General features: G+C 35.9%; 4 protein-coding genes across 4 annotated transcripts; 2 read left to right on the forward strand and 2 right to left on the reverse strand.

Moving 5' to 3' along the window:
* The first annotated feature begins 536 nt into the window (after positions 1 to 536).
* hinfp (histone H4 transcription factor) lies at positions 537 to 7,616 on the forward strand. Its single transcript, XM_084114499.1, has 10 exons — positions 537 to 612; positions 1,012 to 1,219; positions 2,378 to 2,607; positions 2,715 to 2,814; positions 3,859 to 4,011; positions 4,170 to 4,247; positions 4,390 to 4,510; positions 4,626 to 4,764; positions 5,176 to 5,300; positions 5,989 to 7,616. Exons 2-10 carry the CDS (start codon positions 1,054 to 1,056, stop codon positions 6,332 to 6,334), a joined length of 1,458 nt encoding a protein of 485 aa, XP_083970625.1. The 5' UTR covers positions 537 to 612; positions 1,012 to 1,053; the 3' UTR covers positions 6,335 to 7,616.
* Positions 7,617 to 8,404: 788 nt separating this feature from the next.
* On the forward strand, positions 8,405 to 11,727 carry LOC311083162 (zona pellucida sperm-binding protein 3 receptor). The gene is made up of 5 exons (XM_084114500.1): positions 8,405 to 8,746; positions 8,833 to 8,994; positions 9,157 to 9,324; positions 10,378 to 10,581; positions 10,683 to 11,727. Exons 1-5 carry the CDS (start codon positions 8,632 to 8,634, stop codon positions 10,694 to 10,696), a joined length of 663 nt encoding a protein of 220 aa, XP_083970626.1. The 5' UTR covers positions 8,405 to 8,631; the 3' UTR covers positions 10,697 to 11,727.
* Positions 10,918 to 12,262, reverse strand: tcnbb (transcobalamin beta b). The gene is made up of 4 exons (XM_084114501.1): positions 12,166 to 12,262; positions 11,745 to 11,883; positions 11,322 to 11,455; positions 10,918 to 11,142 (listed from the first exon to the last, which is right to left on the reverse strand). The coding sequence occupies exons 1-4, from the start codon at positions 12,242 to 12,244 to the stop codon at positions 11,078 to 11,080; spliced, it is 417 nt and encodes a 138-aa protein (XP_083970627.1). The 5' UTR covers positions 12,245 to 12,262; the 3' UTR covers positions 10,918 to 11,077.
* A 1,624-nt stretch (positions 12,263 to 13,886) lies between these two features.
* Positions 13,887 to 15,267, reverse strand: tcnba (transcobalamin beta a). Its single transcript, XM_084115506.1, has 4 exons — positions 15,167 to 15,267; positions 14,753 to 14,894; positions 14,236 to 14,369; positions 13,887 to 14,102 (listed from the first exon to the last, which is right to left on the reverse strand). The coding sequence occupies exons 1-4, from the start codon at positions 15,243 to 15,245 to the stop codon at positions 14,032 to 14,034; spliced, it is 426 nt and encodes a 141-aa protein (XP_083971632.1). The 5' UTR covers positions 15,246 to 15,267; the 3' UTR covers positions 13,887 to 14,031.
* Between the last annotated feature and the right edge of the window lie 3,030 nt (positions 15,268 to 18,297).

Raw genomic sequence — 18,297 nt, forward strand, 5'->3', positions numbered from 1 at the left:
AAGGGCTTCCAAATTTGATGATCCCTTCCTAAAATACAAAGGTAGCCTTTTATTTTCATGTATAAAAACCTTTTTATACTGTTTGTTTCCAAACAGACTGAAACTTATTGTTTCCCAAATTAAATAATTGCTTTTTATTTGTCATTGAATTAAAATGGTAGCAAATTGGCAACATATTGTTTCCAAAATTAAATAATTTCCTTTTATTTGTCATTGAATTAAAATGACAGCAAATTGTTAAAATATTATTTGGAAAAAAATATTAACTATTATTATTACGTATTAAAATATAAGAAAACGATTTTTCAGTTCCATACAGATTTATTTGTATAGAACAATGATATCGTTGAAATTCCATAGCAGGTTCATTGAAAATAGCGAGTAAAACTCCTTTTTAGGGTTGTTAGACAGGCATTGCTACCACTGAATACAAAGTGCGATGCGGAACACTTGAAAGGGTTTAGATGTCGGAGGGAATGATCATTGTGATGTACTGCTAAGCTGCAATTTGATTGGCTGTGATTTGAACGCGACGCCGCAAAGTTGAAATCTGATTGGTTCGGTTATTTCGTGGGAAAAATATAGAGGAAATGTTTGAAGTATTTGCTAAAGGTGAGTTATTTCTCTATCCATTTAACAACTCTCGATGCACTCCCTCACAAAATTTCCTTGGATGAAAACACATTTAATTATTCTCAACCCAAGCTAATGAAAAGCTACTAGTCAACAAAATGGAGGCAGAATGTTAACTTCCCTTTTGTTTTGCTAACCAGCTATGTCTCATGCTAGGTAAACTACTTTGTCCATGGTTTTATAAAACTACTAGCAGTGCTTTTGGCAGTTAAGAAATTTTCATATATTAGAGTTAATCATTTGTGGCGCAGGTCAAGATTGGCAAAACGGTTTTTTGTTTGTTTTTTTAAATCAAACTGACAGCTATGCACACAGATAGCTCGAGCAGAACTAATTTACAAATATCGATCTCACATGTGACTTTACTGTGTGTTTCAGAGGACTGGAGGACCACACATTGTGCTTTACATTCAGTGCTTCATGATGCACCCGTCGGGTAAACGAGCCCCGCGCAGAGAGGAGCTGCTGCTGGAGTTGGCTTGTGAGTGGGGCTCATGTCAGGAGACGTTTGACAGGATGCAGGACTTCTGCCAGCACGTGGAGAAGCATTATAAAGCTACCGTGGACAGTGAGACAGATTTACCAGGTGCGTCCAACACCTGTGGCCAGTTGCATAAACACTATGTTAAGTTTATGCTTATATGTTAACGACTGTCTGACCAACTTGTAGTTAATCAAGAGGTATTCAGTATTATTTTTTGAATCCAAATTATACCAATCTACTTTTTTATGTAACTGACATAAAAAACAGTTATGATCAGTCTTAAAGAAAAAAAAAATTAGATGACTGACTTGTAATACTAGTCGTAATATAAGTCGTCTATGTAACTGGTCACTGGAAGTGTCAGCATTGATCTGTAATTATTTTTTTGTTCTTTTTGAGCCTTGACATCATCTGTCACCATTCATTGTCATTATATGGAAAAAAAAACCTAAACCAGACATTCTTCAATATATCTTTTGTGTTTCACAGAATAAAGAGTCATACAGGTTTCAGCTTCAGAGTTTTTATCGTTAACTAAAACTGTTTAAAAAATGGTTTTTGTTGATTTTAAAATAAAGCTAAAATAAAATGTCAATGTTAAATGGAATTTTTTTTTTTATGTTGGCAACTAACTGAAATGTGTAAGATTGTAAGTGCAAAAAATATTAAAGTAAAACCTAAAACTGAAAATACTATTTAGAAATATTTAAAAGAACACATAACAAAAAATGACTTAAAATTGAACTTAAAATAAATTAATTGAAATAATTAATTAAAAGGAAAACTGTAAATATAAAAATAAAAGCTCATTCAAAATATTAATATAAACCACAATAGTATATAAAGAACAGCTCTTGTTGCAATTGTGAGATATAACACAATTAATGAGACATTTTTGTGTAAAAATGAGGAGTAAGGTTTCAGTTACAAGTGTGAGTACACCATATATATACCAGGACTAGTGTACAAAATCAAATCTGGTTTAAGGTGTTCAAAGTAGACTATTAGTGCTGAGAGGGGACCAGGAACACATGACATTTCTTATTTCTTCATCCATTTCACCAACAGTCACTGGCACACACTTATGCAATGTTCATCTATCTGTATCAGTGTTACATGATCAGCAGGTGATTGTGTCTGAGTATTAAGCTATAGCAAGCATCTCAGTTTTCCTCAGGTTTCTGGCAGTCAGAGGCCCTGTGGCTTCTGGCTTCATTGTCCTGGTTCACATAGACCTTAGCTTGCCTGCATGCTTTACAGATGAGGAGCATAACTGTCTGTGGCGAGACTGTGGTTTCTGCTCAGTGGAAGGAGATGCGGAGCTTCTCAGACACGTGTTTTTCCATTGCTACCACACCAAGTTGAAGCAGTGGGGACTTGCTATACTCAATAGCCACAGTGATATGGGTGCCTGCTCGGTCGGCCTGCAAAACCGCAACATTGTGCCTGAGGTCCAAGAGAACTTCCTCTGTCTTTGGGAGCATTGTGAGGTACGAAGGCAATCCAACATATTCTTTTTAAGTATTGTAGATGATAAATTGCATGTGGCTAGTCAAATCAGGTCAAGTACTCAGCTGATAAGTATGTTTGTATTCAGATGTCTATGGATAATCCAGAATGGTTCTACAGACATGTGGAGATGCATGCACACTGTCTCGAGGCTAATGAAGAGAATGTTTTGTTCTGTGGCTGGAAAGGTAAGAAATGATTGTAGTTTGTTTAATATAATGCATTAAAAGGATAGTTCACCCAAAAATGAAAAATTCAGTCATCATTTACTTACCCTGAATTTATTATTTTGTTGTAAATTAAGAGTTTATGTAACCAAACAGTTGATGCACGTCATTGAATTGCATAGTATTTTTCCCATGCTATAATGGGAAGACTAATTAAAAAGTAAGTAAACAACTCAGCCATTCAGATATTACCGCTTTGTCACGACAAAATCAAATTGCTGGAAAATATGATGACTGTGCTTGGGGAAATTAAAGGTACATCTTTGTGTCTGCATCTTTGACCAGTGTGTACAAGCTTGATGACTGCTGAAAATGTAAAAATGCGTAAAAACATTAACTTGATGAAATATATACTTGGTTTTAAAAGAACATTACATAGTTCGTGTAAAAATACAAAATAGAATTGTATTTGGTCTCTCTTTTTTATGTAATGTTTATTTAAGCAGGAAAATTAAGTGTAACAGACTTAAATTTATATTTGATATATATCTTCTTTTTTTTTTTTTTTACTTTGTCACCTCATTTTAAAACGCCACTGCAAACCACTGATGCTCATGTATTATAATATGACTTTTCCAGGTATAAATATTACACTTTTAAAATTAGGCTACCTGATATATCCACTGGAAACTCAAAAACATTTATTGAGGGGGGTGAATTAAAATATCTTGATTTTTAGTTGTTTAAAGTCACCATGAAATCAAAATTGACAATCCTTTTTTTATGGAATATTGCAGTATTTATTATAAATTATTTATCCATGCAGATCATTCTTTTTTCAAAATGCATGTGTCCTCGTAATATTTGATCAAAATAACTTGTTGCTGTTTCACTCGGAAAATATTTACATCTTTCATATTTCTACTATCTATGAGAGTGAACCCCATGGCAGAAAAACATCTTAGTTGAATGTTACTGAGTGTAGAAATGTTCCTGAGCGGTTTCCCTTCTCACAACGACTTTCACAGTTCAGCACAGACATTAACTTTTCCTTTTGCCTTCTAGATTGTGAGGCCTCTTTCAAGGGCAGGTTTAAGTTGCGAGAGCACATGCGTAGTCACACACAGGAGAAGCTGGTGGCATGTCCGACCTGCGGGGGAATGTTCGCCAACAACACAAAGTTCTTCGACCACATTCGACGACAGACCTCCATAGAAGGTGAGAGGGATTGTATTTCAGGTGGTACACATGCAGCAGCAGCAGCAATAACAGGGAATCTTTAATCCTTCTATTGATCAATTTGTACTCATTTCAATAGAAAAAATTATTGCAAAAAAAAATTGCACCCAGTTGTTTATGTGTGCATTTGTTTGTAGGTCAGAGATTTCAATGTTCCCACTGCTCTAAACGTTTCGCTACTGAGCGGCTGCTGAGAGACCACATGAGGAACCATGGTATGGGTCTTTTTGTGTGTTATCTTTCTTTCTTCAAAGGTTGTGCTTTGTTCTGCTGTATTGGACCTTACAGGCCTTTATTGCCTAGTATGGTGTGACCTGGTTGTTCTAATGATGTTCTAAACCTGTTCTCTGTTCAAAGTCAACCATTATAAATGTCCACTATGTGATATGACCTGTCCATCACCATCCTCACTGAGAAACCACATCAAGTTTCGTCATTCCAATGAGAAGCCTTACAGCTGTGATTACTGCGAGTACAGGTGAGGCTGCTTCATCACACATGACGGTGACTCCCTGGATTTTGTGACTCCTAATCTTTTAACCTGCAATGTAAGACATGACCTGTCAGTTTGTTTGTGTTCATGTGGTTTTCAGCTGTAAAAACCTAATAGACTTGCGGAAGCATTTAGACACGCACAGCAGTGAGCCAGCTTATCGATGTGACTTCACTGACTGCGATTACTCCACCCGCTCCCTTTACTCAATCAAGAACCACTACAAGCGCATTCATGAGGTGAGCCATTTGGAAAGTAACAGCAACATTCGCCAATAAGAAAAAGACAACAGTATAAAACAACAAAATCTTCTTTTGTGTTCCACAGTAAGTGTCATACAGGTTCTGAACAACATGTGACAATAGAGCAAATGCTAAGCCTTTGCTAATTGTCAATTAAAATAAATAAGGCTAGGCAATAGGTAACTGAAATACATAAGATTAGTACATTGTTATATGTAATGCTGTAAATGTTGTTTTACCATGAGATTAATTGATTTCGTTTTTTCAAATGTAAACGGGAAAATGTCATTTGTTTTATAGCTGGTAATTGAAGTAAGAATTGTTGTAACACTTCAGTTGTACAGTAACTGATATTCAGCTCATAGCTCCAGATTAGCTAAAAATGTTAATGTGCTGTTTTGCATTTAGGGAGATTACACTCCTCGCTATAAGTGTCACGTGTGTGAGCAGTGCTTCACCCGGGGGAACAACCTCACTGCTCACTTACGCAAGAAACATCAGTTCAAATGGCCTTCAGGGCACCCGAGATTCAGGTTTGAAGACTTCCTTCTTCCTTGTGGCCACCACCCATTAAGAAGTTTTCATTACTTATTTCCTCAACCACCTTGGTATGAATTTATGAATGTAATCCAGACGTCCTACATTCGCCATATTGTCACTGTCAGGTGACCTACCAGCGTCAGTTTTGTCACTTCATTGGCATTCAAAAAACCTCTCCTGTGGCCTCATGGGATGGTAAAATGTCCATTGTATGGCATGTGCACACTTCAGAATCATCAGGTCATCTGGTTACTTTTTGGCTACCGGTACATTCTTATGAATACTATGAATTCAGACATACTGCTCTTGTCACTGTTTTGTTTTTCATATCAGGGATGGATGTGATTTCGGATGCAGCCCATATTAAAAAAATATTTTAACTGAATTGAAAGTTCAGAAGCACAGCATTTATTTGTAATCTTTTGTAACAATATAAAAGCTTTTGCTGTCACTTTTGATCAATTCAATGCATCCATGCTGAATAAGTTGAATAAAAATTTCTTTAAAAAACAACATTGTGATCCAAAAATTTGAAGTAGTGTAACTAACAGTAGATCCCATGGGTGCTATTTAATTAATATTAATTTCATGTTCATTTCATTTTTGGTTTCCAGTGGACAATAAACCTTACCCGTCTAACCTGACTACGGCCTTTTGCACTTTGCCAATCCCTCGTTTCAGGTATAAAGAGCACGAAGATGGATTCATGCGTCTGCAGCTGATCCGCTATGAGAGCGTGGAGTTAACAGAACAGCTGATGCGGGAGCGGCAGGGCGAGGGGGACAGCAGTGAGTCCAGCCAGCAGAACGTCCAGTCCGGGGAAGAACTGGAGGAGACCATGGGGGGAAATACAGAGGCAGGAATAAGAAAGGAGGGAGCAGAGGTCTGTAGGACTCAGGAAAATGCAGAAAGTGTGTTCTTGGTGTTGATGGCCGGCACCTCCTCAGAAATAGACTCTACGAGGGAGGGGTCAGTGATGTGTCAGTTACAGGACACTGCCCAACAGCTGGGCATGGAGGTGGTTTAACAGCACTTCGGATTACTGGAGCTCCCTAAGACTGCTGTGTCAGGCAATAAAAAGGGACATTACGACATTCCTTTTAACTCTGTGACAATACTCACTGTACTATGAGACTAACAGGGGACCAAAGCTGGATAAGAGTGTTTTACCTTGATCACCTTGAACATTGCACTGAACAGAAAAGATCAAGCTAAATCACAAGTTAGCTCTGGGGATTGCTTAAAGAGATGATTTATTGACCCTCATGTCATTCTGACACTATATTATTTTGTCTGGCATGAAACAAAATAAGGTGTTGTTAAGTGGAGTGTTTTAACTACCTTTTTCCATACTATGAATATTAATAGTAATTTATACTGCCAAGCTCCAAAAAGGGCAAAAAAGCATCATGAAATTATATTAAATGTAGTCCATATATAACTTGTATGTTATATTATAAGTGCTGTTTTCCCTTTTTGGAGTTTGGAAGCGCAAGTTACCTTCCTTGTAAGTAATTTAAGGTAATAGGAACACACAGGCGCACAAACACACCTCTTATTGTGTTTCACGGAAGAAGGAAAATACAGGGTTGGAACAACATTTGGGTGATTAAATGACACATTTTTTGGCTGAACTATCCCTTTACATTTGACTGTTTGGGTGAGTCAGAGAGAAGAGGGTAAAGGGGAATGGAAATGTTTAATCCTACTGAACAATTTAATCAGCTTTCTTTGACTCTTCAGGTTCAGTGTTAATGTGAAAGGAGAAGGACTGATCACCTTGGAGAAATCTTTACAGTGTGTAGTTTTAACTAATAGCTGAATTGGAAGTGCTTCTGAACTTCAAACTGACCAACACCCGTTTCATTTATTTTTCAACTTTATATGGAGATCAGAAAATCTGCAGAAAGACCCACTCCGACGAAAGCTACCTATTCCTGACACTTTTCTATCAAAGTAAAAAGTAGTTTTAAAAATTAAAAATAGTTTTGACCTTTCATTAAGACGCACCTTTTCCATTGGACTTTTATTTGCTGTTGAGTCCTAATAATCTAATTGAAAGATTATTCAATTAAAGGAAAACTATACTGAATGACTTAATTTTATTTGAAATAAACAATGGCAGTTATTTGGCCTATTTGTTTTGTTTTTCTCCAATTTAAACATTTACTTTTGCTTACAAGCAGAAATTATTTCTTGCTCTTCAAAGGTTTCAGATCATGTTTTTTTTTTAAAGAAATTAATACTTCTATTCAGTAAGGATGCATTCAATTGATCAAAAGTCTCAATAAAGACAATGTTACAAAAGATTTCTATTACATTGAGTTTTCTATCCATCAACAAATTCAGAAAAAAATATAAAATATTAAAAATATATTAAGCAGCACAACTATTTTCAACATTGAAAATTCAGCTTTGCCATTCCAGAGATAAATTACATTTTAAAATATATGTATAGAAAACAGTTGTTTTAAATTGTAATACAATTTCTGTTTTTACTGTTTTTTGATCAAGCAAATGCGGCATTGGTGAGCATAAGAGACTTCATTCAAAGACATTTACAAATCTTACAAACCTCAAAATTTCACTGGTAGTGTGTATATTGTGTACTCGGGTATGTTCAGTTCATATTCAGGTAGGTAAAGTGTTTTCTGGGGATTAGTTAATCCTGTGTGTGACTAAGAACGATATTTGTAAGTCCTGTTTGTTTGAATCTCTCAGGACAAGAGTCAGCAGGATGGTTGTGCTCGGTTAGGCAGAAGTTTATGCATTACTGCAGCAGTCAGAGGTCAGTGTCTGAGCGCTTTTCACAGATCTATGTCGTTACAGTAATTACACGCACTGCAGATCTCAAGGACATTGGACAAGATTAATCTCTAACATTATTAAATGTGAAAAACACGAAATTTACAATCAGCACAACTGAAAGTTAAGCTAAACTGCAAATCAGCCAAGCCATGGCTCTCTCCCGTTCTCTGTAATCTCTTTCTCTCTGCTCTGGTGATAATCGCTGGTGTGTTAGCAGAGTTTAAAAGATTAGTTTGCGTTAGGGGCTTAGTGTGAGCTAAGATGCAACACTTCCCCTTTCTTTCCATCTGTCTTGTACAGAGTCTCTCTGTAGGAAAATAGGTTCTTGGAGAGAGCCTGTAAAAAATACATTTCATGTAAATGGTTTTTCTGTGTTCAAATAATTAGAATTTCCATATTGAGACAACAGAACAATGGATTGCTGAGTAGAGAATGAATGGACTACGTTCATATGAGGAGAACTGAACGGATATAGGCTTTTCTGCATTAGAGAAGTATTACCACCAACAAAACACCATGAAACTAGGAGCTCTTCTGCTGCTGCTTCTGGGGTCCGTGCATGGGGTGTTCACGCAAGTGCCTATAACTGCATTTACTGAGCGAACAGCTGTGGAGGAAGATCTAGGAAGTGGTAAGAGGAGCATTTGATTTATTCATATCTAAACTAAGCTTACAAATTAGACAATGTCATAAATATTTGAGCGCCATGTCCCTCAGGTCTGTTAGAGGTGGAACAGGAGGATGAACTGGGAGACACTTACTGGTCCGGGACAGCCCCGCTTTGTTTTGGAGGATGTAAGGGCAGACACAGGGAGCTAAAGAGAGACAACTGTGGAGATTCAGACTGCTGCTGGGTGGGATACAAATCCCTCTGTAGAGGTACAACAGATCATCATTTTAATGAAATGCACTGCTTTTTTTTTTTTTTTGGCATTTCCATAAACACACAGAATAATTTGTGATTATTCTGTTGATTTATTCTGTGTACACTGGAACTTTTCATGTGTTTCATGAGTTTTGTCCAATAAACTTTTGCCCTAGTGAATTGTGGAAAACCTGATGTGGACTTTAACGGGATAGTGTATGGGAGTGATTGGTGGGTGGGTTCTGTGGTGCGGTACGACTGCAGGCCAGGGTTCGTGTTGGTTGGAGATCCTGCTCGAGCTTGCCAGTCCAATGGGAAATGGACTCCCAAACCTTCCTGCCTCAGTAAGTCCTTGTCAGGCTGAACATTGCAAACAAATTACGGATTTGCCTGGTAAATCCTCAGATTATGAATACAAGACCTATTCTGTCTTAAGTCTCATATATTTACAGTATATGAGAGATTGAACACTAACTAAGTTGTTATATTATTGAGTGCTGTTACTGTGAGAGGTGTTGATAAAAAAAAATAATAATCTGAATGACCACACATACAGTAAGAAAAATAATCTGTAGAAAAACTGAAAATTTCTGCTAGGACATACTAGATCACAAAACCAGTCATAAGTAGCATGGGTATATTTGTGGCAATAGCCAACAATACACTGTATGGGTCAAAATTATCGATTTTTCTTTTATGCCAAAAATCATTAGGATATTAAGTAAAGATCATGTTCCATGAAGATATTTGGTACATTTCCTTCCATATATATATATATATATATATATAAAACATTTATTTTTGTGAGTGAATGCAGCAGAATCTCGAACATAAATAAACTTTAAAGGCGATTTTCTCAATGTTTCAATTTTTTTGCACCCTCAGATTCCAGATTTTCAAATAGTTGTATCTCAGCCAAATATTGTCCTATCCTAACAAACCATACATCAATGGAAAGCAATTTAAAAAACAATTACCCATGTGACTGGATTTGTGGTCCACTGTCTCATTTATTATCTGTTAACTTTACAGATATTTCCTTTAACTTAACACAACACAACACAATGCAATGCATAATTCAAACTGCAGGTAAAAAATCAATAGGAAAATTATTTCATATTAACACGGTATTGGGCCTTATTTTTATGAACTTTTCTTAGACTGCATAGTCATCATCTATAACATGAAATATCTACTGATACTTAAAATTTTACGTATACACTATACATGTATTAAGTTTATTCATGTTGTGCTATTATTTTTTAAATAATTAAAACATTGTCAAAGTCTGGGTTGTGGAGAAAAAAACAATGGTTGTGGTCAGTTACATTTTACATTAAAATGAATTTCATTGGCTGTGAGTTTCAATTCTCTGTCTCCTCTGGATGTAACATTAGGAGTGTGTCATCGTGGCCGGGTTGAGATCAACGAGAAGGACATTGACGGGACGTGTTCGTCCACCTGTCCTGATGCCAAGAGCTATGCGGTTCCTCTGAACCACGAATGCAGTCGCATTGAGAACTGCAGGACTAAAGAATCAGGCTGGAAGCGCTGGTTTACACGCTGCAACTTCTGCGACTGTGACTGCTTCACTCCCTGTGGTAAGTTTCAGAGAGTCATTTAAACTGCTGCTAGTTAAAACAGTGGCAAATACAGCACACGAAAAATGCTGAGAAATCAATGTTTGTGTTTGTTCTTTCAGCTTCTACAGGATAAAAGACAGTGAATCTGTTTATCCTTTTCTATGAAGACATTATGTTCATATTAGTTCTGGAAACAACAGAATGAATCTTTATTTGAATGTAAAAAGACAAGCTTGACATGCATAAAAACCCCTGAATATAAGAATCTGATTATCTATGAAATTGGAGACTGGTAATGTACACTATTTGATTGTACCTTAATTAGTCAATTGTTGAAAGATCAGAGAAACAGTTCCAGCAATGCTCATTGATTTTATTAGACCGTACAGTACAGTAGATGCAATCAAATCATTAGATTATTCATTCACTTGATGATTGATACAAGATGTGGAATTGATATAGTATACTGACATATAGAATCAGAGGGGTCTCACAAAATACAACTGATTTACTTTTAGTCCCAGCGGGTGAAGTTCATAATGAAAATCTCATTGCTCTTGGGTTGGTAGCAGCCAATTCCTGCAAAAGATTGTGGGGGGGGGGAATTATATTTTATTTATTTTGTGTTGTAAATAAAATAGAATCAAAGTACTGAACTGATTTAAAAAGTTATTTTTTTTCTTTCTCCATTGTATTTGCACTCATCCTCAGACTGTGACATATAAGTGCATGCTTTATAATTAAACTCATACACTTACCCACGTCCAGCCTGTGTACAGATTTTCCTTTCTTGGACAGAAGCTCCCAGTACGTGTGGTTTGCAACAGACCCAGCCAGTCCGTTCACACTTTCCAAATATATGCCATAGCTTTTGCTTATGCTGTATGTGAAACTAATAGAAATAAAGGTAGCTCAAAAATTAAAATTAGCACTAAGAAGTTCCTAATTGTTTTAAGCCTTGTACAATAAACTTAGAAGACAAGCCTTGAGTCAGGTATACAATTAAATCATCTCAGTCATATAAAGTTGTATATTTTAGCGTTTCATGGATTCTTTGTTTTTGTCTTTCACAGTGGTAAAATATACCCTATTTCCTTATAACCTCATTCAGTCATGATTTTACTATACTATACTGTAAAGTGAATTAAACCACAATAATTTGATAAAAGTTTGGGCCGTACTTAAGACTTTGGGAGTCCTGTAGTTTATTCAAGACCCCGAACATCGGCATTCCCTTTGGCACAGTGGTGGAGTAGGAGAAGATCGTGTTGGTGAATTTATTAGTGACATCCACCTTAACTAACACCGGGCCCTGTTCTCCTGTTTAGAAGAGAGCAACAAACAGAGAAAGGGTGCTATTTAGAAAACTGCAATTTTTATTTAAATAACTGCATTTAAGTGACCAAAGCAAGCAAGACATGTTCTGAGAATACCAGCACAAACTGTGGCTTTAATAACAAATGCTTTGGTAATTTGTAATGAATCATGGATTTACATACTTTATTAATGTTATTTACTATAGGTAGTATAGACAGGATTTGAATTCAATAATACGTATCCTTGTTTTAAGCAGAATTCATGGCTTTATATAAGAAAACTCACCTGAGTGGTCACGCTCTCCCAGCCCTGGGAAAGGCAGCAAAGCTGCAAAGCACAGAAGACTAATCGCTGTCAGAGCCATTCTGCCAGTCTGCTCAGTGCGTCTGAATGTCTCTCTCAACCGCACAACCTATTTATGCATTTTTGTATGCTAATTTTACAAATTGTTTCTGTGGTTTTGTGGGAAATGCATACCTTAACAAGAACTGGTTAGCCAAGAAACACAAGGAAACATGACAAACACATCTTGACTGTTCAATGCTCACTCCCTGAGCCTTGTGCAATACACTGACAAGACAAGTGTTGAGTCAGGTCTGACTGTAAAAGCATCTGGAATAATTATAGTTATATTGATTCTGTTCATAAACTTATTCAGTCATCACATAAAATGATATTTGAAGTACATACTATTCTATCATTCACTCTATAAAGTAATTCAGGGATCCTGTTATCACAAATTAAATAAATGCAATGTTACGTGTAAAAAAAAAAAAAAAAAAGTTGTGAGTTGTGTTGACATAGTAATGTTGACAAACTTAATATTGTGTGTAATTTAAACTCAAATTTCTGCATTAATTGATTTTTTTTTATTATTTTTTTATTTTTTTATTATAATGCAAGTTGTAGTAACTTAATGACATTTTCTTGATAACTTTGGAAATTGGGCAGTGGATTTCTAGTTCCCAGCATGTTTTGCATAGGACTGGAAAAGGAGAATACATTTTGAAATTAAGTGGATTTTTTTGTGTGAAAAACAGACCTGTTAGTGTTAACTGTAACCACCCTTTTCAGCATAGATATGAAAATGCACTATCCAAACTTAAATGATTGTAATTAATGAATGCTTTGGAACACATACCTAAGGTTGATCTCTTTTTGAAGACACTCAACAGATAATTGAATGAGTAAAAATAGTTATATTATATATACTGTATATTCTAGTGACTATAAGTAACTTTGCAAGTACATGTCAACTTATTCTAACCCTACCAGTCTACAAATACTCAACTATAATGAGAGTGAGTTGTCATGTGCAACGCTACTTGTAGTCAACAGAATGTGTTAAAGGGACCATCAAAATAAAGTGAAACCCACAGTTTTAATATTCCCTGAAATCTCCAGGGTTTCCATGGTCTACCCTGAGTCAGTGAACTAATAAACATACTATAACAATAACATTTACACTCAACTACAACTACACTCAGATTCATCAAAGTCTCATATGCAAATAAAAAGGCAAAGCCCTGTCCTTAGAAAATCTGCAAAGCACAAAGGTATAATTGTTGTCAAAACTATCTACCAGTCTGACTAGTGTGTCTGATATCATACCTTAGAAAAGAGTGTTCTGTGAAGACTTCCGCCATGGATTAATTTATATTCCTGAGATGTTTCACTGATTGTCTCACTGTTTAATGCAAACACTGTTTAATCTGTCTGTCAGTCTGTCTGTCCATCCGTCAGTCAACATTCAATCTTAACAGAACTTCTCAAACTGAATATAAAGGCATTTTGTGCATCTCTGGAATAGTGCATTGGAGGCCTACGTGTAAATCACGGACTGTTTTTCCCTGATCTGTGTTTAGTCCAGAGATGAACCTTTAATATTTTTGCACTCTGAGCTTAAGCCAGGTGAAGAGTGTTGAATACTGTACTGGTAATGTACAGTTTATTTGAATCAAATTAGTTAGGAATGTTTGTTAAAAGATCAGGGAGGCTTTTCAGTTCCGTCAGCTCTATATGTTTATTAGAATGTTATACCGTATGCAATGAAATTATGAGTTTATCCACTCACTCAAACTTTTAAGACATGTTTGAATCATTATGTGGTATTAATTCAGCAGTCACATATAGTTCATGATAAAAACAAATCTATTTTTTGGCCCAAGTTGTGAACCTCAGGATCAAATTCTCATCTCTCTGGGGTTGGTAGCAGCCAATTCCTGCAAAAAAAGGAGGCATTTCAGAGTATAAATAATAATCTATATTTAATAATTAATTATTGTGTTGTAAGTTAAATGAAACTTTCCTGCTCCGTTAAGTAATACTTCAGTATATAATTATCTTTCCCCTTACCCACTTCTAGTCGGGTGGTAACTCCTGCTTTCTCAGACAGAAGCTCCCAGTATGTCTGATCCTTATCAGATCCAGCCAATCCGTTCACACTCTCCAGATATATGCCAAAGGTTTTGTGAATAGTGTATGAGAATCTATTGTTAAAACAGAAATAAAGGTAGCAGAATTAGCACAAAAACTAAATCCCATTCAAAGTCGGCTTTCTAAAAATGTTGTTAGTCCTGGGCCTTGTTCAATTGACTGACAAGACAAGCGTTGATTCATTCAGCATCTGCAGGCTTATCGGAAATAGATAGAAAAATAATAGTACATTACAGAATCGCATTGATCTTTTTGTTCCTGTTTTCCTTAGTGGTCACAGTGGTCAAATATGCCCCATTTTCCTATAACCTTGATTTTGATTAAGTATGTGGGTCATCACAACCAGTAGTAAAGTTAATCAGGTATGATATAATTACATTACTGCATGTGAAGTACACTAAACCTCAAATAAATTCAGTAAAATTTTAAGGAATACTTGAAGCCGGTGTTGCTGTCCTGCAGTTGATTTAAGACCCCAAACATCAGCCCTTCCTCTATCACAGTGGCGGCGTAGGAAACATGCTCATTAGTGAAATCATTCGTGACAGTCACCTTAACAGGGACCTGTTCCAGCTTGCCTGTTTGGGAGAGAGAAAGAAAGAGCGAATATATCAAATACATGCAGTGGTAATTTAGAGTTATTATAGTGTAGTTTTAATGAAAAATACATGGGAGCAATGCATTAATAATTACTGTCATTTAATTAGGCTACATTTACACTTACTTTTTTCTGTAATTTAAATATTGTAGAACAATTCTATATAAAACAATAGTGGAGTTAACATCAGAATTTAATGTCTAATGTTAAAATTTATGTTTTTTAATGTAACATTTATAGAAGATGCCTCACCTGAGTCTGCAGGCAGTCCCAGCCCTGGGAAAGGCAGCAAAGCTGCAAAGCACAGAAGACTAATCGCTGTCAGAGCCATTCTGCCAGTCTGCTCAGTGTGTCTGAATGTCTCTCTCAACCGCACAACCTATTTATATTCTGCATTTTCTTTGCATGCCAATTTTTAGATAATAAATGATTGGGTTATGGGAAAGTCTTATCTCTTACCTTAGAAAGGAGTGGTCTGCAAATGTTTTTGATATGGATTAATTGTTATTTCTATTATTTGATGCTTGGTTCTGAGAACTGTTGAGTAACAATGATAACACTGAAAGTACAGAAGTAACCACTGACCTCTCCTACCTCTTAAATATTTGTTTACATTTCATTAATGAACAATGAACGTTAATTATTAACCACAACACAAATAACCCGACCATTGTTGCTTTATCACCATGTGCAGGTGTCATCTAAGTGAGGTGGAAGCTCTCTTTATCTAATTATTTTATTTAATAATTTATATAAAATTATTTGAATTAGTTCATGACCTAAAATTGGTTTATAGAATATGTAAATGTCAGAATTCCTACCAGTGTACATCTCCTCTCTACATATTATGCAAAGGCTTGTTGTGATAGAGGAGAGCACAAATGTTGAGACCCCATCCATCCATCCATCCATCCATCCATCCATCCATCCATCCTCTATATCTGTCTGTCTGTCTACACACTCAAAATAAATTAAGCTTTTTTTCAAGATTTACACATTTCAATTAATAGTAAAATTCCATTAAATTGAATTGAATAATCCTTACATATTATCCATATAATCATTTAAGAATTTAAAATGAGTAAAAAATAAAAAAAACTAGAGCTTAAACCATTTTGCATAAATCTTAAACTTTTTTTTTATGAATACGAATCACAAACTAAATGGTCCATTCCCTTGTTCCATTAAGATTTATTCAAAATGATTTATTACAGGTTTTTTATTCACTTTGGTTCTATTTTCACAAGTAAGGTGTACATTCGCAAAACTCTTAGTCTCTTACTAATATTACAACAGATCATCAAAAGTGCATTTTTAAAACTGTTGAGTAACTATGATAACATTGAAAGTACAGAAGTAATTATTTGGCATGGACCTCGTGTATTGTGAAATATGACTTGTCAAATTTACTGTAGAGAGTGAGGATTGTGTGGTTACATTATCATTTACCACTGACCTCTTTTACCTCTTAAATATTTGTTTACATTTCATTAATGAACAATGAACATTAATTATTAACCACAACAAAATAAACCGACCATTGTTTCTTTATCACCAGTGATGTGCAGGTGCCATCTATTGTGAGATGTAATATAATCTTGAAAAAAGGCTTAAAAATTGTACTGAGTGTATCTATAATTTACAATATACAGTGAGAATTATATTTGATTTAAACAGGACAATAAACTCTAAAATACTGTTCATTTGTTTATTATTGTTTACTGTAAAATATTGTAAGAAATGTTTTAAAAGTTAAAAACTATGAATCATGCCATAATGTGTGTGCTATCCGTCTGTCTCTTAATTACATGCACATAATGTTCTCTTTCAGCAAAAGCAAAATTGAAAAGATAATTCAAAGCAACCGGTAAGCATTAGGCTATATGTCCCTTTCCATCCCCAATATCAGCTTAGCCTGACGTAGAGAAACAGTGAATATGATATTGAGCGTATCAAAACAGCAACAGCTATGTGTACTTCTTGCCATGGATGATGCAGGGCGTCGTTTGAACGCGAGTTACCCCGACGGTTTCACCGAGAATAACCCGAGCACTGCAGCATCAGCACCAGCAGCAGCCGATGCGCAGGTGCCGCCTTTAAAGAGACCGCGCGCTCGATTCTCCCGTGCTGCTGGACAGGCTGTAATTTCCCTTTGTTTAAGTTTTTCGTCTACATCATCTCCAACCCCACCCGTTCCTTTGCGTCCCCCCACCCAAAGCAATCTCATAAGCAAGTGGTTCTAAAAATAGGTTTGACATACGTTTTCCTCCTGCCCCACTATAAAAGAAAACAGCCCTGGTGATCAGGAAAAGCGAATGTTGGCTATTTGATTTACACGCGAAAAATCGTATGATGTATAGCCTATGTTTATATATGGACACATGGAGATGCAGCTGCACCTGCTTGAATTTTCTCTTGGATCATGGGAAAACTGAGATCTCCACATGTCCCATGACCGTATGGCACCAGGCCAGCCCTGCCCTCACTTTCCCGCAGAGAGGGTTTGTAATGTAAACTACCACACAACAGCCCAATAAGCATGAGCGTCTGCCACCATGCTGTATTGAGAACAATTGTGTTCTAAAAAAAAAATAAAAAATTATAAAAGTAGCCTATTTATGTTTTAAATATTTTATCCAAAGATTTCCACTTTGCAAAATATCATCAATTTAACCAATGTAAGACTTAATTATAAAATTGATTTTTTTAAATGGGTAAAAGTTACATTACTACAGTATAAGTTCATTGCATTGTAACATAAAAAATAGTAAAAGAGGGGAAAAAAAAAAAAACTGTGTAATGCGTATTATAGCTACTAGTCTAAAATATAGTTACATAGGCTATATCAGTAACAATATGAATCTTTTTGTTTATGGGCATTCCCAAAATTCCCAGCGCGAACCATTACACTTAGCCTAAGTTTTATTTTTGAAATAGGCTAGGCTTTCTATTCTTATTTTTGTTGTCAGTCATGTAGGCTGCTTGAAGCGTTTTTTTGTATTTTTTTATTAGGCCGATATTAGTTGGGCTACATATTTTAATATTGTTGTATATCCTCATACAGGTAAAAAAAAAGAAAAAAAAAAAGGCTAATGTCACCAAAATGCACGTAACATCATCATTGTATTTTTATGGCAAAGTGCAACCACTCAGCTGCCAGATTTTTACCATAAATTTACCCACAACAATTTAAAATGCGGGATTTTTTCGAAATACCTGCAAACACAAGCAAAGCATCATAATGCAAGTAACCAAATATAGCCCATCACTGCTACTTTAATCGTCCTCCAGTGTGTAGCCTCACACAGGTTTATTTCGGATGAGAGCAGTTCCGCCCATACCACAGACCGCCGGGCGTGCCAGGGCTCCTCTGTCCACTGCGC

This window comes from Abramis brama (genome assembly GCF_963993115.1).
Source record: "Abramis brama genome assembly, chromosome: 5".
NCBI classification, from domain to species: domain Eukaryota; kingdom Metazoa; phylum Chordata; class Actinopteri; order Cypriniformes; family Leuciscidae; genus Abramis; species Abramis brama.

Excerpts from the sequence above, each read along its gene's own strand:
- hinfp (XM_084114499.1), top strand. The coding sequence starts at position 1,054 with ATGATGCACCCGTCGGGTAAACGAGCCCCGCGCAGAGAGGAGCTGCTG. Across the intron at positions 2,815-3,858 it reads TTTGTTCTGTGGCTGGAAAG|ATTGTGAGGCCTCTTTCAAG; the intron begins GTAAGAAATGAT and ends TTTGCCTTCTAG. Across the intron at positions 4,511-4,625 it reads TGTGATTACTGCGAGTACAG|CTGTAAAAACCTAATAGACT; the intron begins GTGAGGCTGCTT and ends TGTGGTTTTCAG.
- LOC311083162 (XM_084114500.1), top strand. The coding sequence starts at position 8,632 with ATGAAACTAGGAGCTCTTCTGCTGCTGCTTCTGGGGTCCGTGCATGGG. Across the intron at positions 8,995-9,156 it reads ATACAAATCCCTCTGTAGAG|TGAATTGTGGAAAACCTGAT; the intron begins GTACAACAGATC and ends CTTTTGCCCTAG. Across the intron at positions 9,325-10,377 it reads TCCCAAACCTTCCTGCCTCA|GAGTGTGTCATCGTGGCCGG; the intron begins GTAAGTCCTTGT and ends ATGTAACATTAG.
- tcnbb (XM_084114501.1), bottom strand. The coding sequence starts at position 12,244 with ATGGCTCTGACAGCGATTAGTCTTCTGTGCTTTGCAGCTTTGCTGCCT. Across the intron at positions 11,456-11,744 it reads CAGGACTCCCAAAGTCTTAA|TTTCACATACAGCATAAGCA; the intron begins GTACGGCCCAAA and ends TATTTCTATTAG. Across the intron at positions 11,143-11,321 it reads TGTACACAGGCTGGACGTGG|GAATTGGCTGCTACCAACCC; the intron begins GTAAGTGTATGA and ends AATCTTTTGCAG.
- tcnba (XM_084115506.1), bottom strand. The coding sequence starts at position 15,245 with ATGGCTCTGACAGCGATTAGTCTTCTGTGCTTTGCAGCTTTGCTGCCT. Across the intron at positions 14,895-15,166 it reads GGGACTGCCTGCAGACTCAG|GCAAGCTGGAACAGGTCCCT; the intron begins GTGAGGCATCTT and ends TCTCCCAAACAG. Across the intron at positions 14,370-14,752 it reads GACAGCAACACCGGCTTCAA|ATTCTCATACACTATTCACA; the intron begins GTATTCCTTAAA and ends TTTTAACAATAG.